The sequence below is a fragment of the Gymnodraco acuticeps genome, unplaced genomic scaffold (assembly GCF_902827175.1).
Source record: "Gymnodraco acuticeps unplaced genomic scaffold, fGymAcu1.1, whole genome shotgun sequence".
Taxonomy (NCBI): domain Eukaryota; kingdom Metazoa; phylum Chordata; class Actinopteri; order Perciformes; family Bathydraconidae; genus Gymnodraco; species Gymnodraco acuticeps.
In genome coordinates this window covers 2,228,795-2,247,634 of record NW_022990274.1, presented here as the reverse complement: position 1 = coordinate 2,247,634, position 18,840 = coordinate 2,228,795, and the positions used below count along the sequence as shown (strand labels likewise).

Sequence of the window (18,840 nt, the reverse complement as noted above, 5' to 3'; positions counted from 1 at the left end):
TTGTCTGCTCTCTCTGTGGCTCCGTCATGTCTCCAGATCCAAGGAGATGGCAGTTCAGCTGTTTTGCGCCCTAACCCGGCTTTTATGCCAAAGGTTATCACAAGCTCTTTTAGATCAAGAGTGATAACTTTGGATGGCTTCTTTCCTCCTCCTCACACATCAGAGGAAGAAACCAGATCTCATCTCCTCTGTCCCGTGCGCGCTGTCATGCTATTTTGCACGCACGGCGGCTTTACGCAGGTCCCAGCATCTGTTTGTGCATTACAGAGAGCGCTCAATAGGGCAGCCTCTATCTGCACAGCGCCTGTCACACTGGCTGTGTGAGGCTGTGTCACAGGCGTATGTCTCCTCTGGGTTGGATCCCCCGGGGAACATCAAAGCGCACAGCACCAGAGGAATTTCAACCTCTACGGCGTTGCACGGAGGAATGTCAGTGGAAGACATTTGCATTGCTGCATCTTGGTCTTCGCCCTGTTCTTGTATTTGTTTTTATTTGAGGGATGTCTCCCATTCGTCTCTGACACATTCAGTACTGAATATCCTGCCAGAATCAGTTATGTCGGGGATTCAACTGCGTGCCCTCTCTCCTGCCTGTCGGCACATAGAGAGCTGCCCTTTTCCCCCCCTCTTTGATCGTTTTTAATCAAGTGAGATGTTGGTCTCTACTTTTTTAAACGACAGGTAGCCTATTTAGCCTACCTTCGTTCCCTGATGGAAAATATTCATTTTTTAAATGCTATATTCCCTGGGAATGTGATGCTCCATTACGCATGGCGAAATGGACATGGGTTATTAATTGAGTAGGTGTGTGTTTTGTGATTCTGGTAACGGACGGACCAGTGGGGCGTAGACTACATCCTGCTTCGCCCTTAACCCAATAGCGATAGCCTTAGAAGGCGAAGTCTTATACGAAATATAACTGGGGTTACGTACTGTAACCCAGCTTCTATGAGTATAGGCGCAGCCCTCTAAGGTTCGGGCCCCACTGGCTCCGCGAATAGCTGAAGAAAAGCTGTTTGTGTGGGAGCAGATGGTCGGGCCTACTTCCTATTTATACGGAAGTGAGGGCGGAGGTGGGGCCCACGTCATAGGTGGGCGTGGATTAAGTCTGTCAGTGTTGCACACGTGCAGTGGGATTACCCAGTAGTGATAGCCTTAGAGGGCTGCGCCTATACTCATAGAAGCTGGGTTACAGTACGTAACCCCAGTACTTTAGTGCAACAGCGCTCATGTTGTTGTTGATATAAAAAGGGAGGGCTTATGGTCACAGTTTCTCTGTGGAGCAGGTATGGTTGGGGGGAGGGGGAGTGGTGGGGGTGCAGCGAGTGGTGTTTGCTTTGTGGGTTTGTCAGTTAAATTATGCTCCTGTTACAATCTGTCTGTTAGACCCAGAGCCTCAGTCTAAACAAACAAAACTGATATTATCAATCCAGCCACCTCTCACACCACATTCATCAATTTTCCAAAACAAATACTTTGCCTACGATTAAGATGAATTGGCTGACATCCAGAACATTTACCAATGAATCAGCATGAAACATGAACATTTTGTTTTGCTCGTCTGATCACAGCATTCAGAGAAACACACCAGCATGAAAGATGGAGCAGATACAGTCTGTTCAAATGCAAATAACATTTACCTGACCAACAGCTGCAGTGTTTTTGTTAGAATAATGGGAATCCAAGTATTGATGGACTAACTCAAACTTGATTACGCCTCAGTTGTTTGAATCCAGCATTCACATACCTTATGCAGCTCTTCAAATCCAGAGATTAAACAGTAAAAGAAGGTGATTTCTCTAAAATGTATTAAATGCTGACCCTCATCCCTGGATATTTCTCCAGCTCTGGGTGCCGCTGAGTGACCCTCAGTTTCATAAGAAGTGAAAATCTGAAATGATGAATCAAGAAGTTTTGTATGTATTTAAAAGTTTAAACCACCTTGTCTCTTGCACTGAGAATTTGTGATGTCATTTTTGCAGAGGTGGAATAAGTACTTATTATACTTAAGTAAAAGTAGCAATACTACATATTAGAAATACTCAAGTACAAGTACAAGTCCTGCATTCAAAATCTTACTGGAATACAAGTACAAAAGTATAAGCATCAAACGGCATCTAACCTATTATAACATGTAATTTACTGTATGAGTTGATTTCAATTTGTTATTAGCTAATAATCTTACTCTTAAATTACAAGTAACATTACATTTCATTAAGCTGACGCTTTTATCCAAAGCGACTTACAATAAGTGCATTCGACAAAGAAGATACAAACTTGAAGAAAACAGAATCATATAAGTAACTAAAGCTGTCAGATAAATGTAGTGGAGTACAGTATAAAGTAGTGTAAAATAAAAATACTCAGTAGTATAAGTACCTACAAATTGTACTTAAGTACGATACTATAGTAAATACACTTTACATTCCACCACTATATTTTGTGACAATTATTTTTCTGATATTTTATAGACAAATATGGCATCTAATAATTGTTAATATAAGATCCAAATGTGCAGGGTACTAAATACATGTAGTGGAGTCAAAGTACATCATTTACCTGGTAAAAAAGACAAAGTAGCAAAAATGTAAATACTCAAATAAAGTCCCTTTAAAATTGTACTTCAGTACAGTAACTGAGTAAATGTACTAAGTTACTTCACCCCCTGCGGCTGACTCACTTGTACTCCGCTGTGTAGAGCAGACCGGCTGGTCCTGCAGGCGAGTCCCAGCTCAGGACCAGGTTCATGTCCTGAGAGGTCAGGCGGACCTTAGTGGGTCTGCTGAGGCCTCCTGACACCACTGCACAGTCCACACGTACACCGTTAGTATTATCACAGTTTGCTTTTCATTTCACTATACAATCAAAAGGAGCAAAACATGTTTTAACTGTGCTGCTGTCTATATATCATCATGTATTCAAGTAAGCAGAATTTCATTAATGATGTGAAATCTAATCAAGTGTAAAATCAGACTTTAGTTCCACCTGGAGTAAATCCACCAGCTACCCTGCAGTATACAAAGTCATTCAAACTAGCTGCACCTTTACCAGCTTTGAGAACACTTTCATGATCAATCATTATTAAACATATCATAGATATTATTCTGAAATGGACCAATCTGCACAATGACTACTTTAGGTGCTTTAAGTATATTTTGATGCGGATACTTTTTTACTTTTATTTGACTTGTACTTGTAACAGAGTATTCCTACACTTTTATTGTACTTGTATTACTTTTAATTAAGTACAAGATCTGAGTACTTCCCCCACTTCTGGTCATTGTCCTGGTGTCACCCTTGTAACACTAAGTACACACACACACACACACACACACACACACACACACACACACACACACACACACACACACACACACACACACACACACACACACACACACACACACACACACACACACACACACACACACACACACACACACACACACACACACACACACACACACACACACACACACACACACACACACACACACACACACACACACACACACACACACACACACACACACACACACACACACACACACACACACACACACACACACACACACACACACACACACACACACACACACACACACACACACACACACACACACACACACACACACACCAATATAGTTAAAGTGAATTCCATTGAAAATACTTCATGATAGATATCATTCAATAAAATACTTATTTTAAATACTTTTATAATAACAGGCCAGCTCTAAGATATTTGAGATACTAGGGTCAAAGTTCCTGCTGAAAACCCTAAGAGTAATAACCATAAGCAACAACCCGCGCGCCCTCAGCTGAATGATTGACAGATGAATGATGTTACCTGTGTGTCCGCACACTGCTGACAGGATAAAGACGCAAACAGCGGCTGACATGTTGTCCAAAAAAACTCTTCAGTCAGTGTATAATGTAGTCCAGCAGAGCAGTGTGTGTGTGAGAGAGTCTCATTTTAAATGCTGTATTTCCTGGTTGCGTTTACTGACAAGGGGCGGGGAAGTCCGGGGAAACGAAACTCCTTCCTGCTCAGAACCGCGTGCGACTTCAAGGAACACAAACCCTGTCAGCGTGACGTGTGCAACTGTACACAGGGGCGGGGTTAGACCAATTGTAGAAGTACATGGGGGAAAAAAACATTCCTGATAACTAGCGTTATTATTTTGGTTGGGCCCATGCCCATAAGGGATCTGTAATGTTTCCATGTTGTGATTGGACATGAAAGACTCAACATGAATATCACAGGATCTGTAAAGCCCCTTTAGACAAATGTGTTTTGTGATATTGGGCTATATGAATACAATAAGATTCGATTTCCCTTGTACACACAGGGATTTTAGCTATACTTAAAACAGGATCCAGTAGACATTCATAATTTCTTTAATGTAATCACAGTAATGGTTGATACAAAGCTACTTTTGAGAAAAATATAATAAGGAAGACAACAGGATTAAGCAAAGCAAAGATACTACTTTACAGTACAGTACATGTGTATACTACAGGATTAATACTCAAAGTAATGCATAATAAACTATCTCTTGTGCCCTTTTTTACACAACTGGATCTCAGATGGAGTTCCATGCAACACGATCGTCCCTACACCAGCTAGTTATTCTCTGGGTTATACAAGTGACATAACTTCATCCACCAGGAAAATTTGAAATATTGGCATATAAACAGGATTATAACAATTTACAAAAATATCTCACTGTGATAGTAGAACATAGACTTTTTCTTTCTAAAAAACATTTAGCTAAATCCCATCAACCTAGACATGCTCTACGTCCTGTCCCTCCCCAACATGTCACCTTTACACATTAGATTTCACTGTCCTCTCCATGGATTTCCTCTCCCCATCAGAGGTGTTCCTCAGGAGCCTCTGTGCAGTAAGGAGGCAGTCAGCAGAGCCTTCTTTGAGGTGCTGCACAGCAGACATCTGAGCTGACTGTTCAATGGACACACCCCCGCCACACTGGTATGGCAGAAGGATGTATGAGTGGAGATAAGACAGACAGAGACAGTTACATGCTGCTCACAGTGCCAGAGTCTCAGGAGGGTTGTTCATGTGGCTCAACCAATTACCACAATACCACCATCTGTTAATATGAGCCATCAGAGTTTGTATACAGGTGGGAGAAGTAATCAGATCTTGTACTTAATTAAAAGTAGAACTACAAAAGTTATAAGTAAAAGTACAAAAGTATTAGCATCAAAATTATAAGAAAAGTACTTCCCTCCCCCCCTAAAAAGTACTTTTGGTACTTCAAGAATATTTTGATGCCAGATCTGCAGATTGATTGATGATAATTATAATGTATATGATATGTTTTGATTATAATTATTGATCATTAAAGTGTTATCAAAGCTAGTAAAGGTGCAGCTAGTTTGAATTACATTACATTTCATTTAGCTGACGCTTTTATCCAAAGCGACTTACAATAAGTACATTTGACGAAGAAGATACAACCTTGAAGAAAATAGAATCATATAAGTACATTCGGTTTCATAGAGCCAAACCATTTGAAGTGCTATTCAACAGGCTTTACAGTAGACAAGCCAGTCCTTTGTTAGTATATAATTCCTTAGTTAGTATGTAAGTGCTTGGTTAGTATACAAGTGCTTTTTATTTTGTTTTGTTTTTTTATGTTTTGTTTTTCATTTGATTTCTCATTCAGATGAGTTTTCAGTCTGCGCCGGAAGGTGTGTAAGCTTTCTGCTGTCCTGATGTCAATGGGGAGCTCATTCCACCATTTTGGAGGCAGGATAGCAAATCCACGTGTTTTTGCTGATGGGAACTTGGGTCCCCCTCGCAGCGAGGGTGCAGCAAGCTGTTTGGCTGATGCAGAGCGGAGTGCACGTGTGGGGTGTAACTTTGTATACTGCAGGGTAGCTTGTGAATTTACTCCAGGTGTAACTAAAGTCTGATTTAAGAGTTGATTATATTTCACATCATTAATACAATTCTGCGAAGTAACTAAAGGTATTAAATAAATGTAGTGGAGTAAAAGTATACAATTGACCTCTGAATTGTAGTGGTGTAGAAGTATAAAGTTGCAACAAATGGAAATACTAAATTACAAGTACCTCAACATGTATTTACTCAAGTTCAGTACTTTAGTAAATCTACTAAATTACTTTACACCAATGGTTATTTGAACATAAAAAATACGTGATGAATATTGACAGTCATCTTATAAATCTGGATAGAGATCCCAACAATTAACCTAACAGTATTGTGATGGAAATTTCCTTTGGATGTTGACTGGAAATTAAAAAGGAGATGCTAGAACACTGGAACTGATGTCTTGATGGAAGTTTCCATGAAAGGCTCGGCAAAAGCCCCTGGCTTTGCATATTAAACTGACTCTCAGCACATATCTGCCTGTATTCCAAACATATCTCGACTCCAAAAACAGGTGGCACCTAAAGATTAAGATGGACGTCACAGCTATTATCTGCCTGGTGTGACCCAGCAGTGACGTACCTAAATGATTACTAACATGTCAAAATATGCAGAAAGTGTAATGGTTCAATAGATTTATGTATATTGTATTACATAGGAATTTGTAGCACTTACAATGGGAAAGCTGAAACTAGCAGCTGTGCACATTGTTGTTCTTAGCGATGCTAGCTGCATGTCGCCAGGCATAGGCACCACTTTGGTCAACACTGAAATATCTCAAGTATGAAGGAGGGTGAGAGGGTGGATACTCTGACTTTACCTCCAGCTCCACCAGAAATATTTCCATCAACCTCTGCTGTACTTTGTGGTTAGAGATAATGCTAGCATGCTAAACTAAGATAATTAACATTTACTTGCTAAACCCCAAATGTTAGCATTGTCATTGTTGTTGATAATATTATTTTGTTTGACATCGATTCATTTCCTAATCAAATGCTTTATCTGAACATTAATAATCAAAGTTTGAGCTTCTTTGGGAATCAATTCATCATACAGATCTAGATAACTGAGGACAACACATAAAATACACTTGATAAACTTCTAGAACTTTTTTGAGTGAAAAATTTAAAGCCAAGATGAACATGGGATTGTTCTGTTACCAGAGTTGTAGATAGGCATTTTCTCAGTACTTTAAATCCCTGCAGACCGTAGAAGTGCAGCAGAATGAGCAGCAGCCCCAGAGCACAGACTGCAGCCAGCAGGCCGAGCATCACAACATCTGTGAACGGTAGAACAGCAACATGTATCATGCTCACACACTGAATATCTCTTCTAAATATTGTACACTTCTCGTTATATAAAATATACTTTATTGATCCCAATTTGGGATTTATTTTGTATCACAAATCACATGACCTGTGGAAAGATTAGATTAGAAGCCTTCAAATTGCACGAACATTTAGCAAATTCAGCACATTCAGTTGAGAATCCTAGAGAACAGCCACAGATGTTGCACACATTAATAATAATAATAATAATAATACTAATTAATTATATATATTGTCAATATTTTTGTGTTTAAAATATGGAATGCACCCAGAAATATGTGTAAAATATGATTTTAAAATAATTTGTGCAAAATATACGCTTTTCCTAGTAACACTGTATGACTGAAGTACTGTGCTGGGGCGATGGAGAAATCGCCCCACAGAGGCGGGTCTCTGTAGCAGGTTAGCCAATTGCTGATTCAAGATATGAATGTATGTCATAAAATGTAGCCAATCAGCATCCTCAAAACTATTACCGAAGGGGCGATTATTTTAGCGCCCCAAGTAAGCAGCTGCTACGCAGCTGGACGACGGCCACAAGATTGTGAACACAATGAGGAGGTGGATAAAAACAGGCATTTTATCCAAAATAATGACGTTTTGTGGGGCTTTTGAGTTGGCTTTGCGTGGGCATGACGAGACTGACCCTTCAGTCAACCCTGGCATTTTCAGGGGATTGGTGGATTTTGTTTTCTCCCTGCACACTGTGCTGGAGGAGCACCTGAAGACCGCCACCGTTTTTAAAGGCCCGTCAAAGACGACGTACACTACATTGATTTTAAGAATAATAATAATCATTATTCGTTTGTTACATCTTCAGCTTTTTGTATTACTGTTGATTATACCGTTGTTCTGTAATATATATATATATATACACATATATATATATACATCATATATATATATACATATATGTATGCAATTATTGCTAATGCCATTGTTTTTACGTTTTTGTACATAGTCCTCAGTCTCAAATGATTAAATTGTTTATGCAGGCATTAAAATGTAAAACTGGTAAATGAACACGGAAAACTCCAGTTTTTTTTGTATTAAGTCATACTGGGATGTTTGCTGAAATTGATTGCATGTGGCACAGCCCTACCTAGAAAAAAATTCCACCAGCCGCCATCTATCAAGATGTATTACACTTGTTAGGCCTTCACTTTGTATTTTTAAATGCCGAATACAGACTGATTGTTAGCTGTCGTCTTTCTGATGTGCTCAGGTGCGACTTTTTGGCCAAGACGCAGTAATGAGAGGCAACACAGTCGGCTCTGTTGAAACTAGATCTTTGATGTTGGTTTGGAGTGTCAGGGCCTATAAAGTGTTTATTTACAAAGTGTTTCACATTTACATCTCTGTGAGGAACCGTTAACACTCAAGTTCAGTTCCCCTTTCAGCCTTTTAACCAGTAGTAACACACACTGGAGAGGAACACTGGCATATTCAAACCATTCACTTCCCACTTTTAATAGATCTCATATCTGAGGATATAAAGTTCAGTTTCTGAAAGTTCTGCACAAGTATTTTTACTTCTTGTATTTTGCTACTACTTTTATAAAATTGTAATAATGTAAGATTTCGAATGTAGGACTTTCCATTCATACAAACCCTATACTCTTTGAGAGAAAATGTAAGCAGATACATTGTGTATCCCTAATTTCCTAGCTGTTCCAAGAGTCAGAGGCCTGTGTCTGATGTTATTGTTCTGCAAAAAACTAGGGAGGTCCCTAGTTTCTCCCTCCAGATTGTTTATGTGTTGACGCTTTTACCAATTTGTGTCAGATCTGTTGATGAGATTGGATTATTTATTTTTTTGGAAGTGCACTCGAATATTTTTTGTGCAAGAAATGTTTTTTTACTTATTGTAAATGCACCAAAATGTTAGGGTTTACAAACAAATTAATTTGTGTGGAACCGGTTGACAAACTACAAACATGTTAAAGTAATTAGTAAAAAATAAATTGGATGAAAATATAATGTTTCTTTAACTCAAATATATTATTTTACTACTACAAATAAGATGTTGAAGGGACTAGCATAACATATGTTGCCTCTGAGTATGTACTATTTAAGGTCAGTAATATTTGACAATTGTGTTCCTGTTAAACAAGTTCATTAAGTAAGATGAACTTAATAATTGTTTTAATGTAATCTTTTAACTTAATACATATACGTGGAACCTGTTGACAAATACATTTAATTAAAGATAAATGTTTCATATTTTTGAGTGTATAACACAGTGAAGTGTTACTAATGTTACTAACATAACAGATGTGAGTACTTCCTGTCTGGCCTTTAGAGGTGTTACAATATGAGAGAAAGGGAGATGTCAATCAAGCAGTTTGTACACACCCACAGCACCTGAGCAGAGGCCTCCTCAGGGACCAATAAGGGGCGGGAGGGACATCGGTGCTATAAATGAACATCATCACGGTTGTATGCATCATCGGTGAGCTAAAGGCGGCTAATGTTCTGCGTGATACACGTTTATTTAGTCGCTTGTTAGCAACAGCCATTTTTTATGACAAATAGAAGCTTCAGACATTCACCAGTGGAAAGTTTACTGACATATTTTATGTAGAACAAAATGTTCAAATTTCTTCAGCTTGTGTTAACCACAGTCCTTATTTTAGGCATTCCAACCAAAAACGTTAGTAACACGCCAACTCCTTTCTGGGTTTGAGGATTACCTGTACCGTTCTATTGTGTGTCTGTTTGAGAGAATGAGGCTACGTACATGAGATCCTGGAGGGGGGGGGACTGGTGAAGGCACAGTGAGGAGCACTGGAGACGGTGTTTTTGTTGAAGACGGACCAGATGGAGACGGTCACACAGTACTCCACACCTGGCTGCAGGTAGGTGATCACTGTCTCCTCTTTGTAAGGCAGGCTCAGATTGAACTGCACACACACACACACACACACACACACACACACACACACACACACACACACACACACACACACACACACACACACACACACACACACACACACACACACACACACACACACACACACACACACACACACACACACACACACACACACACACACACACACACACACACACACACACACACACACACACACACACACACACACACACACACACACACACACACACACACACACACACACACACACACACACACACACACACACACACACACACACACACACACACACACACACACACACACACACACACACACACACACACACACACACACACACACACACACACACACACACACACACACACACACACACACACACACACACACACACACACACACACACACACACACACACACACACACAGGGTTAGAAATGGAACATCTTCACTTTTAAGTACTGTATGTTTTTTTTTGGGTGCCTTTATTTGAGTGACAGCTATAAAAGGGGGAGTCAGAGCGATGGTCCCGTAATTCAAACTTGGGTCCTTCACTTAGGGACCAAGCCCCAGTAGGTGGGCCGTCAGCACTACCAACTGAGATATACGACGGCCCACAGTATGTTTGTTTTATATAGTCTGGCCCCTATGCAACTTGCAGTTATTGTCAAGGATTTATATATCCAATATATCAGTTTTTAAGTAAAACATAACAAAAAAATAACCATATTCATGATTTTGTGGCAAGAATATGCTGCCACCATTTTGTATTCAAAGAAATGTATTCAATTGTGATTTGTACATTTTCTTCTGTTTATGTTCTTTTGTGGCCTATTTATGCTGTCAGTTGGAAGAGTTACTAAAAGAGAACTGTCTCTGTAGGTGGCGCTTTTTACTTCTTTTTCTATTCAGCTGTCACTGTTTCAATATTTCAATATTCAAAGATGTATTGCCTTAACATATACACCTACGGTGTGATTATGTAAGGTATGCAAAACTTAGATAGCAGTTTCCTCAACACTGTGATTTACAAGACATCAAAAAATACATATAAAAAACAACAATACAAATAAAATTGTACAAGCTCATCGTAACTATACATTTCTGCGAAGTACAATTCCAGATATGTGTCAGTGGATGTGGTAAAGTCTATATACAGTGCGTCACTTCCTGTGTCAAAGTATTTCTTTCCCAAGAAAGAGCTGCCACACACCAGATGTTAGTACAGGAAATGCAAAGAAGCAAAAACAGGTTGAATCACTGATGAGTGAAAACAAATCTGTGATTCTACCGTATGGCCACTCGTTGTTTTTAGTCATATGCTTGATTAAAGAAAATAAAAGGCTACCCATGTCTGCTGAATGTCATATATAAATTGCTTCACTAGTTGTTTTGACCTAAATAAAGACAAACATGAGCCGGTGTGAGGAAGACGTGGGTGAAGCCACAAAGGATGAAAAACACGAGCCAGAGAAACGCCTGCACACTGTCTCACTCATTATCCTGACGGCCTTTCATAGCACTCTGAGTTTCATATAATCTGAGCACGTGCAGCCTGAAATAAGAGGTGTAAACATGCATGGCACAGGGGCAAAATGATCCATAATCTCTGTTGATAGGTCTGCTGACAGATTACTTCTGGTCGTCCCTAAATCAAGGTTAAAGCAGCGAGGAGACAGAGCCTTTGCTGTTGCAACTCCAAAATTATGGAACGATAACCCCTCCAGGTTAGACTTGCTCCTCCAACTCTGCCTGTTTTTAAATCTCGTTTAAAAACCCACTTCTTTTCCCTGGCATTTACAGATCAGGTGACACTTGTGCTTTTAAATTTGGGTTCTTATCTTACTAGTGTTTTGTATTGTTTTTAAGTCATGTAGCAACACGTTCTCACTCCCAACCCGTCACATGTTGACGGTCGGTCAGGGCCCCTCCCCGGCACTCTATTACGCACAGGGTACCCCTTGAGAGTCAGTTTTCAACGGGCAGGGCGTCCCATTGACTTGCATAGAGCTCCCTGAACGTTAGTAATAGACGAGTTGGGATCGCGGCGAAACGCTCTCGGCAGATCCATTCTCACAGCGTTTATCAACCTTTTTCTTACTCAATATCAAGCCACACTTATTGTTTTTACTTCTTTATGTTAATTAAATAATGTAGGACTTTTGTTGCCGTCAGTTATGGGGAGAGTGGAGCTCAGAATACTGAAATCTGTATTGTTTCATAGTTTTTTCCTTCTAATTTTGTATTCTTTTCTAAACCACACACTGTTATTTACTCAACAATAACACAATTATCCTTGTGTTTATTTATTTGTTTGTAGGGTTAGGGGTAGGGTTAGGGTTAGGGTAATGTTGTGAATCAAGTGGCCTGTGTTCGTCGTCCATAACATACGCCTGCCCATACCATAACCCCACCACCACCATGGGCCACTCGATTCACAACATTACCCTAACCCTAACCCTAACCCTAACCCTCACACCAGATACTGACTGGTTTTCGGACCCCCCCAGACCCCCCCAATAAAGCAAAACTGCACGTTTCAGAGTGGCCTTTTATTGTGGCCATTCTAAGGCACACCTGTGCAATAATCATGCTGTCTAATCAGCATCTTGTTATGCCACACCTGTGAGGTGGGATGGATTATCTCGGCAAAGGAGAAGTGCTCACTATCACAGATTTTTTCAGATTTGTGAACAATATTTGAGAGAAATGGTTATTTTGTGTATATAGAACATGTTTTAGATCTTTGAGTTCATCTCATGAAAAATGGGAGCAAAAACAAAAGTGTTGCATTTATATTTTTGTTCAGTGTATTTATGCTATGTTTTTATACAGTTGATGATGTACACTATAGCACTTTGTTCAACTCTGTTGTTTTTAAATGTGCTAGAGAAATAAAGTGGATTGGATTGGATTAATATGCTAGCTTTTTTGCACTTTAGCTTTATTTGGGCCATCTTCCTAAAACAGGAGTCAGCAACCTTTATCATCAAACATCCATTGTTCCCCCTTTGACACCAATTAAGGTTTGTCTGGAGCCGCAAAACATATTTGATAATACAGCTTATAAAGACAATCAAGAACATTTTTGAAAGTCTATATAGCATAAGAATTAGCAAATGCTGGCTACTTGTTCTGAAAACATCTTTCAAGATTACTATTCATCAATCGTAAAAGTAAGCCAGCATTGTTGGCAGTAAAAGCATGGGAATCTTTACATATAGAAGAAAGGGAACAATTATTTGACTTTTCACCACTGTGTCCCTTGCACCATTGTCTTCCACTATTATATGTCTATTTCTCCTTGCACTATTTTTTTTTTTTACTTTTGAATGCCCAATACCCATTCTATGCTATATGAATTGTGCTATACAAGCATGTAGACCCAAAACAAAAAAACTAATCTGCCACCAAAGCCACGCTCGGGGGCGAGAAGCAACATTCTATATCCTGTGGGAAACCAACTCTTAGTCTAGTGTGGGTCCTCTTCTACAATGTGTGAACAAGACATCTGAATGCTGCACGAGAACAACAGATCAGGGTACTGTTCCTCTACGTCATGGCCCGCCCCTTTTTGATGATAACATTCCCTGTCATTTGACTGGTGGTTACTAAAGATTCTTAGGTTTTCGCTAATCACATCAAAAATGAAGATAAGTGGGCTTTTTGAAATATCTACAACCAGCCCAAATAGCATGGTCAGTCAGACGATAACATAATGTCACTGGGGAGTGGGGACACATGATCAGCGTTGATATATAGTTACATTAAAATCCATAGTGTCAGGCAGCAGGCTAACACTTAACTGGAATGTATTTGGCTTGTCAGTGGTTTATATATTTCAATGCAGCTTCTACAGTTACCACTTTTTTGTATTACAACTGTTTACTTTGATGAATGGCGTTAACATCATAGCATGCGATTAGCGTAGCATAACATGTATTGACTGACTGTGTCTCATTTCCTATGCTTTTCGTCGAGGTCCTAAAGACACAGATCTTTCCTTTTACTTTCAATTCTTTGTTTTTAACTGAAAGTGGGAGGGGCCATCATTTTGCTAGGCAGTGCTTTACATTTGGCATATAAACACCTTACATTTGGTATTAGGATCCAGAAGACCATATTTAGGCAAATGAGTGGAGCTGGGGAGAGATTAAAGACTGCTACACCTTTATATCGTTAGCATATGCTGCTTTATCGTCTTTCTACCAAATTGGGCTAAACAAGACTTTAAACTAGCAATTGAGATAGTTCTTTGAGATTGATATTTTTAGACCCGGAGGCTACGTTCACCTCTTACCTGTACACCATCCCTGGTCCTTTGCACATGGACTCTGTATGTTGGACTGAACTCCATTGCTATAGGAGCTCCGAGCCGCAGAAGCAAACAGTCCCCACAGCCGGACAGAGACACATCCGGAGGTCCCAGCACCGCTGCGGAGACATGAACCTCACTTACTGTCAGTCTACTGCTGGGAGATTCATGGCAGGTCAAATAATCATAAAGTAAAAATACTGAAGCAAAGATGTCCTGCATTCACATGTTGGACACTACATTTCCAATAAATAGAAAGCTAATGTGCACTTCATATCTTTATCTGGACCCATCAGGTTATCATGTCTACCTTGCAGTCAGAACAACTCAGGACTTTTTGTTTGATTGTGTGTAACTTTAAATCTTCAGTATGAATGTGAGTGTGTCTCACTGTCTGTCAGAGGCAGGAACTTCTCCGACACAGTCCAGTTGGATGTCTGGCTGAGGGTGAAGGCCTGGATTCGGGCTTGGTATTGTTCATAGCGGTCCTTGAAGGCTCGGGTTAGGTTACACTTCTGTCCGGCCGTCAGCTGTGTGCACGCTGCCAGCAGTCTCCACTGGCTCTTCCTCCAGAGGGAGAGAAAGATAGTGCAGCAGATAATAGATAATTTATATATATATTATATTCAAAAAGTATATTAGATTTAATAGAATATATGGTATGTCTTTTAAACATGGAAATAAGATTATAGTTGGTGTTTGACAAACTCTGTGGTAAAATACTGTTTCACTTGGCTTGAAATGGCGGCCATCTTGGAAAATGGGCGACATTTTTAAAACTCAAGTGGCGAACGGGCTTCTTTTAAATGAGTGGCCCCAGAGGGGAAAGCTTGTTATAGCTATCTGCAGCACGAAGAGGGGGCCGATAATGTATCATCGTAAAACATGACTTTCAGCACAGTGTAATGAGTAATGAGTATTATACTTAGCACAGATAACAAACACTGCATGAGTCATCCTGATACATGATGGAACTCACACTTGTTATGTTATTGCTACAAGTACACAGTTACTGAAAAAGGAAAGTGCTGTGTCAAAGAGTTAGGAAGGTTCAAAAGAAACAAAAATGAAACTTTTATTCAAAAGTAGAATGAAACTTAGTACAACTTCAATACTTAGGTTCCTGAGGGAGATATTGTACTTTATACTCCACTACATTGTTCAAAACCTTTCTGTTTCAATCTTTGCGATAAATTCAGCTGAAAGAGATCAGCTGGAGAAAGCATTGTCACAAAGCTGAGAACAGAAACTCAAGAAAGGTTTACTTTAAAAAATACAAAGGACAGCAACAAAGCTACCAACATGATTAGATCGAATATGATGCATTACTGTAGATTCAACTACCCATCTGTATATAAGGGCAAATGAGCACAACCTTAAACATCTACAGTGGTTGAAGGCAACACACAGTCGAGGAAATAATTATTTGATCACTTGCCGATTTTGTAAGTTTACCAAGAAATGAACAGTCTATAATTGTAATGGTAGGTTTATTTGACTAATGAGAGACAACATATCAAAATGTCCAGAAATGTAGATCATATAAGAGATATAAATTAATTTGCATTTAATTGTGTGAAATAAGTATTTGATCCCCTTGCAACAAACAAGAATTCTGGCTCCCACAGACCGGTTACATAAGTCTTCTTCCTTTAAGAAAGTACTCCTCATATCAACTTTGTTACCTGTATAAAAGACACCTGTCCACAGAATCAACCAATCAGATTCCAACCTCTCCACCATGGGCAAGACTAAAGAACTGTCTAAGGACCTCAGGGACTGTCGACCTCCACAAGGCTGGGATCCGCTACAAAACCATCAGAAAGCAGCTTGGTGAGAAGGAGACAACTGTTGGTGTGATTATTCGGGAATGGAAGAAAAAGAAAATGAGCATCAGTCGCTCTCGGTCTGGGGCTCCACACAAGATCTGGCCCCGTGGGGTATTGATGATCATGAGAAAGGTGAGGTATCAGCCCAGAACTACACAGGAGGAACTTGTTACTGATCTCAAGGCAGCTGGGACCACAGGCACCAAGAAAACTATTGGTATCACACTACACTATAATGGATCAAATCCTGCAGCGGCTGAAGCCCCCCCCCCCCCCCTGCTCAAGAATTACATGAAAGCCCGTCTGAAGTTTGACAATGAACATCTGAATGATTCAGAGAAGGCTTGGGAGAAGGCGACGTAGTCAGATGAGACCAAAATCAAGATCTTTGGCATCAACTCGACACACCGTGTTTGGAGGAAGAGAGATGCTGACTATAACCCCAGAACACCATCCCCACCGTCAGCATGGAGGTGGAAACATTATGCTTTGGGGTGTTTCTCCACTAAGGGGACAGGAGGACTTCCCTGCATCGAGGAGAGGATGGACGGGGCCATGTACTGTAACATCTTGGCCGATAGCCTCCTTTCCTCAGACACTGAAAATGGGTCATAGATGGGTCTTCCAGCAGGACAATGACCCTGAACATACGGCCAAGGTAACAGGAGTGGCTAAAGAAGAAGCACATTTAGGTGATGGAGGGGCCTAGCCAGTCTCCGGACCTTAATCCCATAGAAAATCTGTGGAGGGAGCTGAAGCTTCCAGAGGCCAAGCATCAGCCTCAACACCTTCAGGATTTGGAGAGGATCTTCAGAGAGGAGTGGACCAACATCCCTCCTGAGATGTGCACAAACCTGGAGATCAACTACAAGAAGCGTCTGACCTCTGTGTGTCCAACAAGGGTTTCTCCACCAAGTACTAAGTGCATTCAAATTTGTACCTGAGTTTAAAAAAAAATTAAAATATACTTTAAGTACCAAAAGAAAAACGATTTTTTTTAATGCAGAAAGGCACAGTTAGCCCCGATATTTTGTAATAATTGTAATTATTGGTTCATTAATGTGTTCATCGCTTCAATGCTGTACGTGGTGAGGGTGGGGTTTAATTGAATGACTGTATACACTGCTGGGTAGTCTATTTATATTTTTTATAAACCTTAATCTGCAAAGTAACTAAATATGTCAAATAAAGTCAAGTGGAGTAAAAAGTACAACATTTGACAACAAAATGTTGTGGAGTAAAAGTATAAAGTAGCATAATTTGAAGTACCTAATTTTCTACTTAAGTACTGTATTTAAGTAAATGTACTTAGTTACATTACACCACTGGTGTTGAGTATATTGTTGCTGAGTCTGTCTCACTGTCTCGTTATGTTGCCCAGCGACTGAATACCTGAGGCGGAGGACCTGGACAGTGAAGCGGGCGTCTGGGGGGGTCCCGGGGCCCGGCAGGAAGCTGAGAGTGTGCTCCATGTTGAGGGAGGAGATGGAGACTTTGGAAGGAGCGGGGAGGGACACACACACCACTGCAGGAGGACAGGAAATCAACCCGGATTTAAAGGGACAGTGACACTTTGAACCAAACAGGGCTGAATCTACATTCTGCACACACAACACAAACATTTCCTGTTCAAAATATACTTAAAGTACCAAAAGTAAAAGTACTCATTATGCAGAATAATATATATGATATGTTTTATAATGATTGATCATGAAAGTGTTCTCAAAGCTGGTAAAGGTGCAGCTAGTTTGAATGACTTTGTATACTGCAGGGTAGCTTGTGGATTTACTCCAGGTGGAACTAAAGTCTGATTTAACACTTGATTATATTTCACATCATTCATCCACATCTGTAAAGTAACTAAAGGTATTAAAATATAAAATATACAAATATATATACAAATACAAAATATAAAATATAAATGTAGTGGAGCAAAAGTACACCATTTACCTCTGAATTGGAGTGGGGTAGAAGAACAAAGCAGCAAAACATTGAAATACTCAAGTACAAGATGTTACTTCACACCACGACAAATATGTTTAACAGAATGTCATGCGTTCATTGATCCTGCCATCATACATGCACACATAGGTCAGTCCAAAGGTGTACAAACAAAGACAGGCAGCTGATTTAAAAACAAAAACACACACACACACATTAACCTGATTTATAACCCCATATTCCTCCCCACCTGTCATCCAGGGAGCATTACCAAGGTGTAGCAGCAGAATCAGAAGCATCATCCACAGCTTCATCGTGCTCCATGGACGTGGTATGGCTCGCAGGTAAAGGCAGATAAGGCTGGTTAGGGTTAGAGAGCACAACATATAGAGGGATGGGAGGGAGGGGGGTATGCGTGGGGGTTGGGAAACATACACGGTGTTATTATGAGAACAGTTGAGTTTCTATTTCCCCAGAAGTCCCTCCCTGTGTGTTCTCTTCTAATCATGCAGTGAGTGTGAGCGCTCTGTCTCACACCGGAGTCAGAACCTGCTGTCTGATCCGGAGTTACTTTGAACTTTCTTTTGTCCGCTTTTTGATCTTTCTCCT

The 18,840-nt window shown here is 40.1% G+C and overlaps 2 protein-coding genes across 4 annotated transcripts in view; both read right to left on the bottom strand.

Moving 5' to 3' along the window:
• The window catches only part of LOC117549514 (interleukin-10 receptor subunit beta-like), a 40,029-nt gene extending 36,008 nt beyond the window's left edge, over window positions 1-4,021 (bottom strand). Inside the window, exons 1-2 of the mRNA XM_034221506.1 lie at window positions 3,848-4,021; window positions 2,681-2,801 (exon numbers count right to left, since the gene is read on the bottom strand). Of these exons, the coding sequence (XP_034077397.1) occupies window positions 2,681-2,801; window positions 3,848-3,899 (173 nt within the window). The 5' untranslated portion in view covers window positions 3,900-4,021. The remainder of the gene's footprint in view (window positions 1-2,680; window positions 2,802-3,847) is intronic.
• A 361-nt stretch (window positions 4,022-4,382) lies between these two features.
• Window positions 4,383-18,655, bottom strand: LOC117549471 (interferon alpha/beta receptor 2-like). 3 transcript variants are annotated; one of them, XM_034221424.1, is made up of 7 exons: window positions 18,482-18,655; window positions 17,683-17,815; window positions 14,853-15,028; window positions 14,447-14,580; window positions 9,989-10,151; window positions 7,081-7,199; window positions 4,383-4,990 (listed from the first exon to the last, which is right to left on the bottom strand). In XM_034221424.1, the coding sequence occupies exons 1-7, from the start codon at window positions 18,615-18,617 to the stop codon at window positions 4,829-4,831; spliced, it is 1,023 nt and encodes a 340-aa protein (XP_034077315.1). In that variant the 5' UTR covers window positions 18,618-18,655; the 3' UTR covers window positions 4,383-4,828. The 3 variants fall into 3 exon arrangements, with proteins under 3 accessions (XP_034077315.1, XP_034077317.1, XP_034077316.1); XM_034221426.1 differs by having other exon boundaries at window positions 4,383-4,895; XM_034221425.1 differs by having other exon boundaries at window positions 14,853-15,024; window positions 18,503-18,655.
• Between the last annotated feature and the right edge of the window lie 185 nt (window positions 18,656-18,840).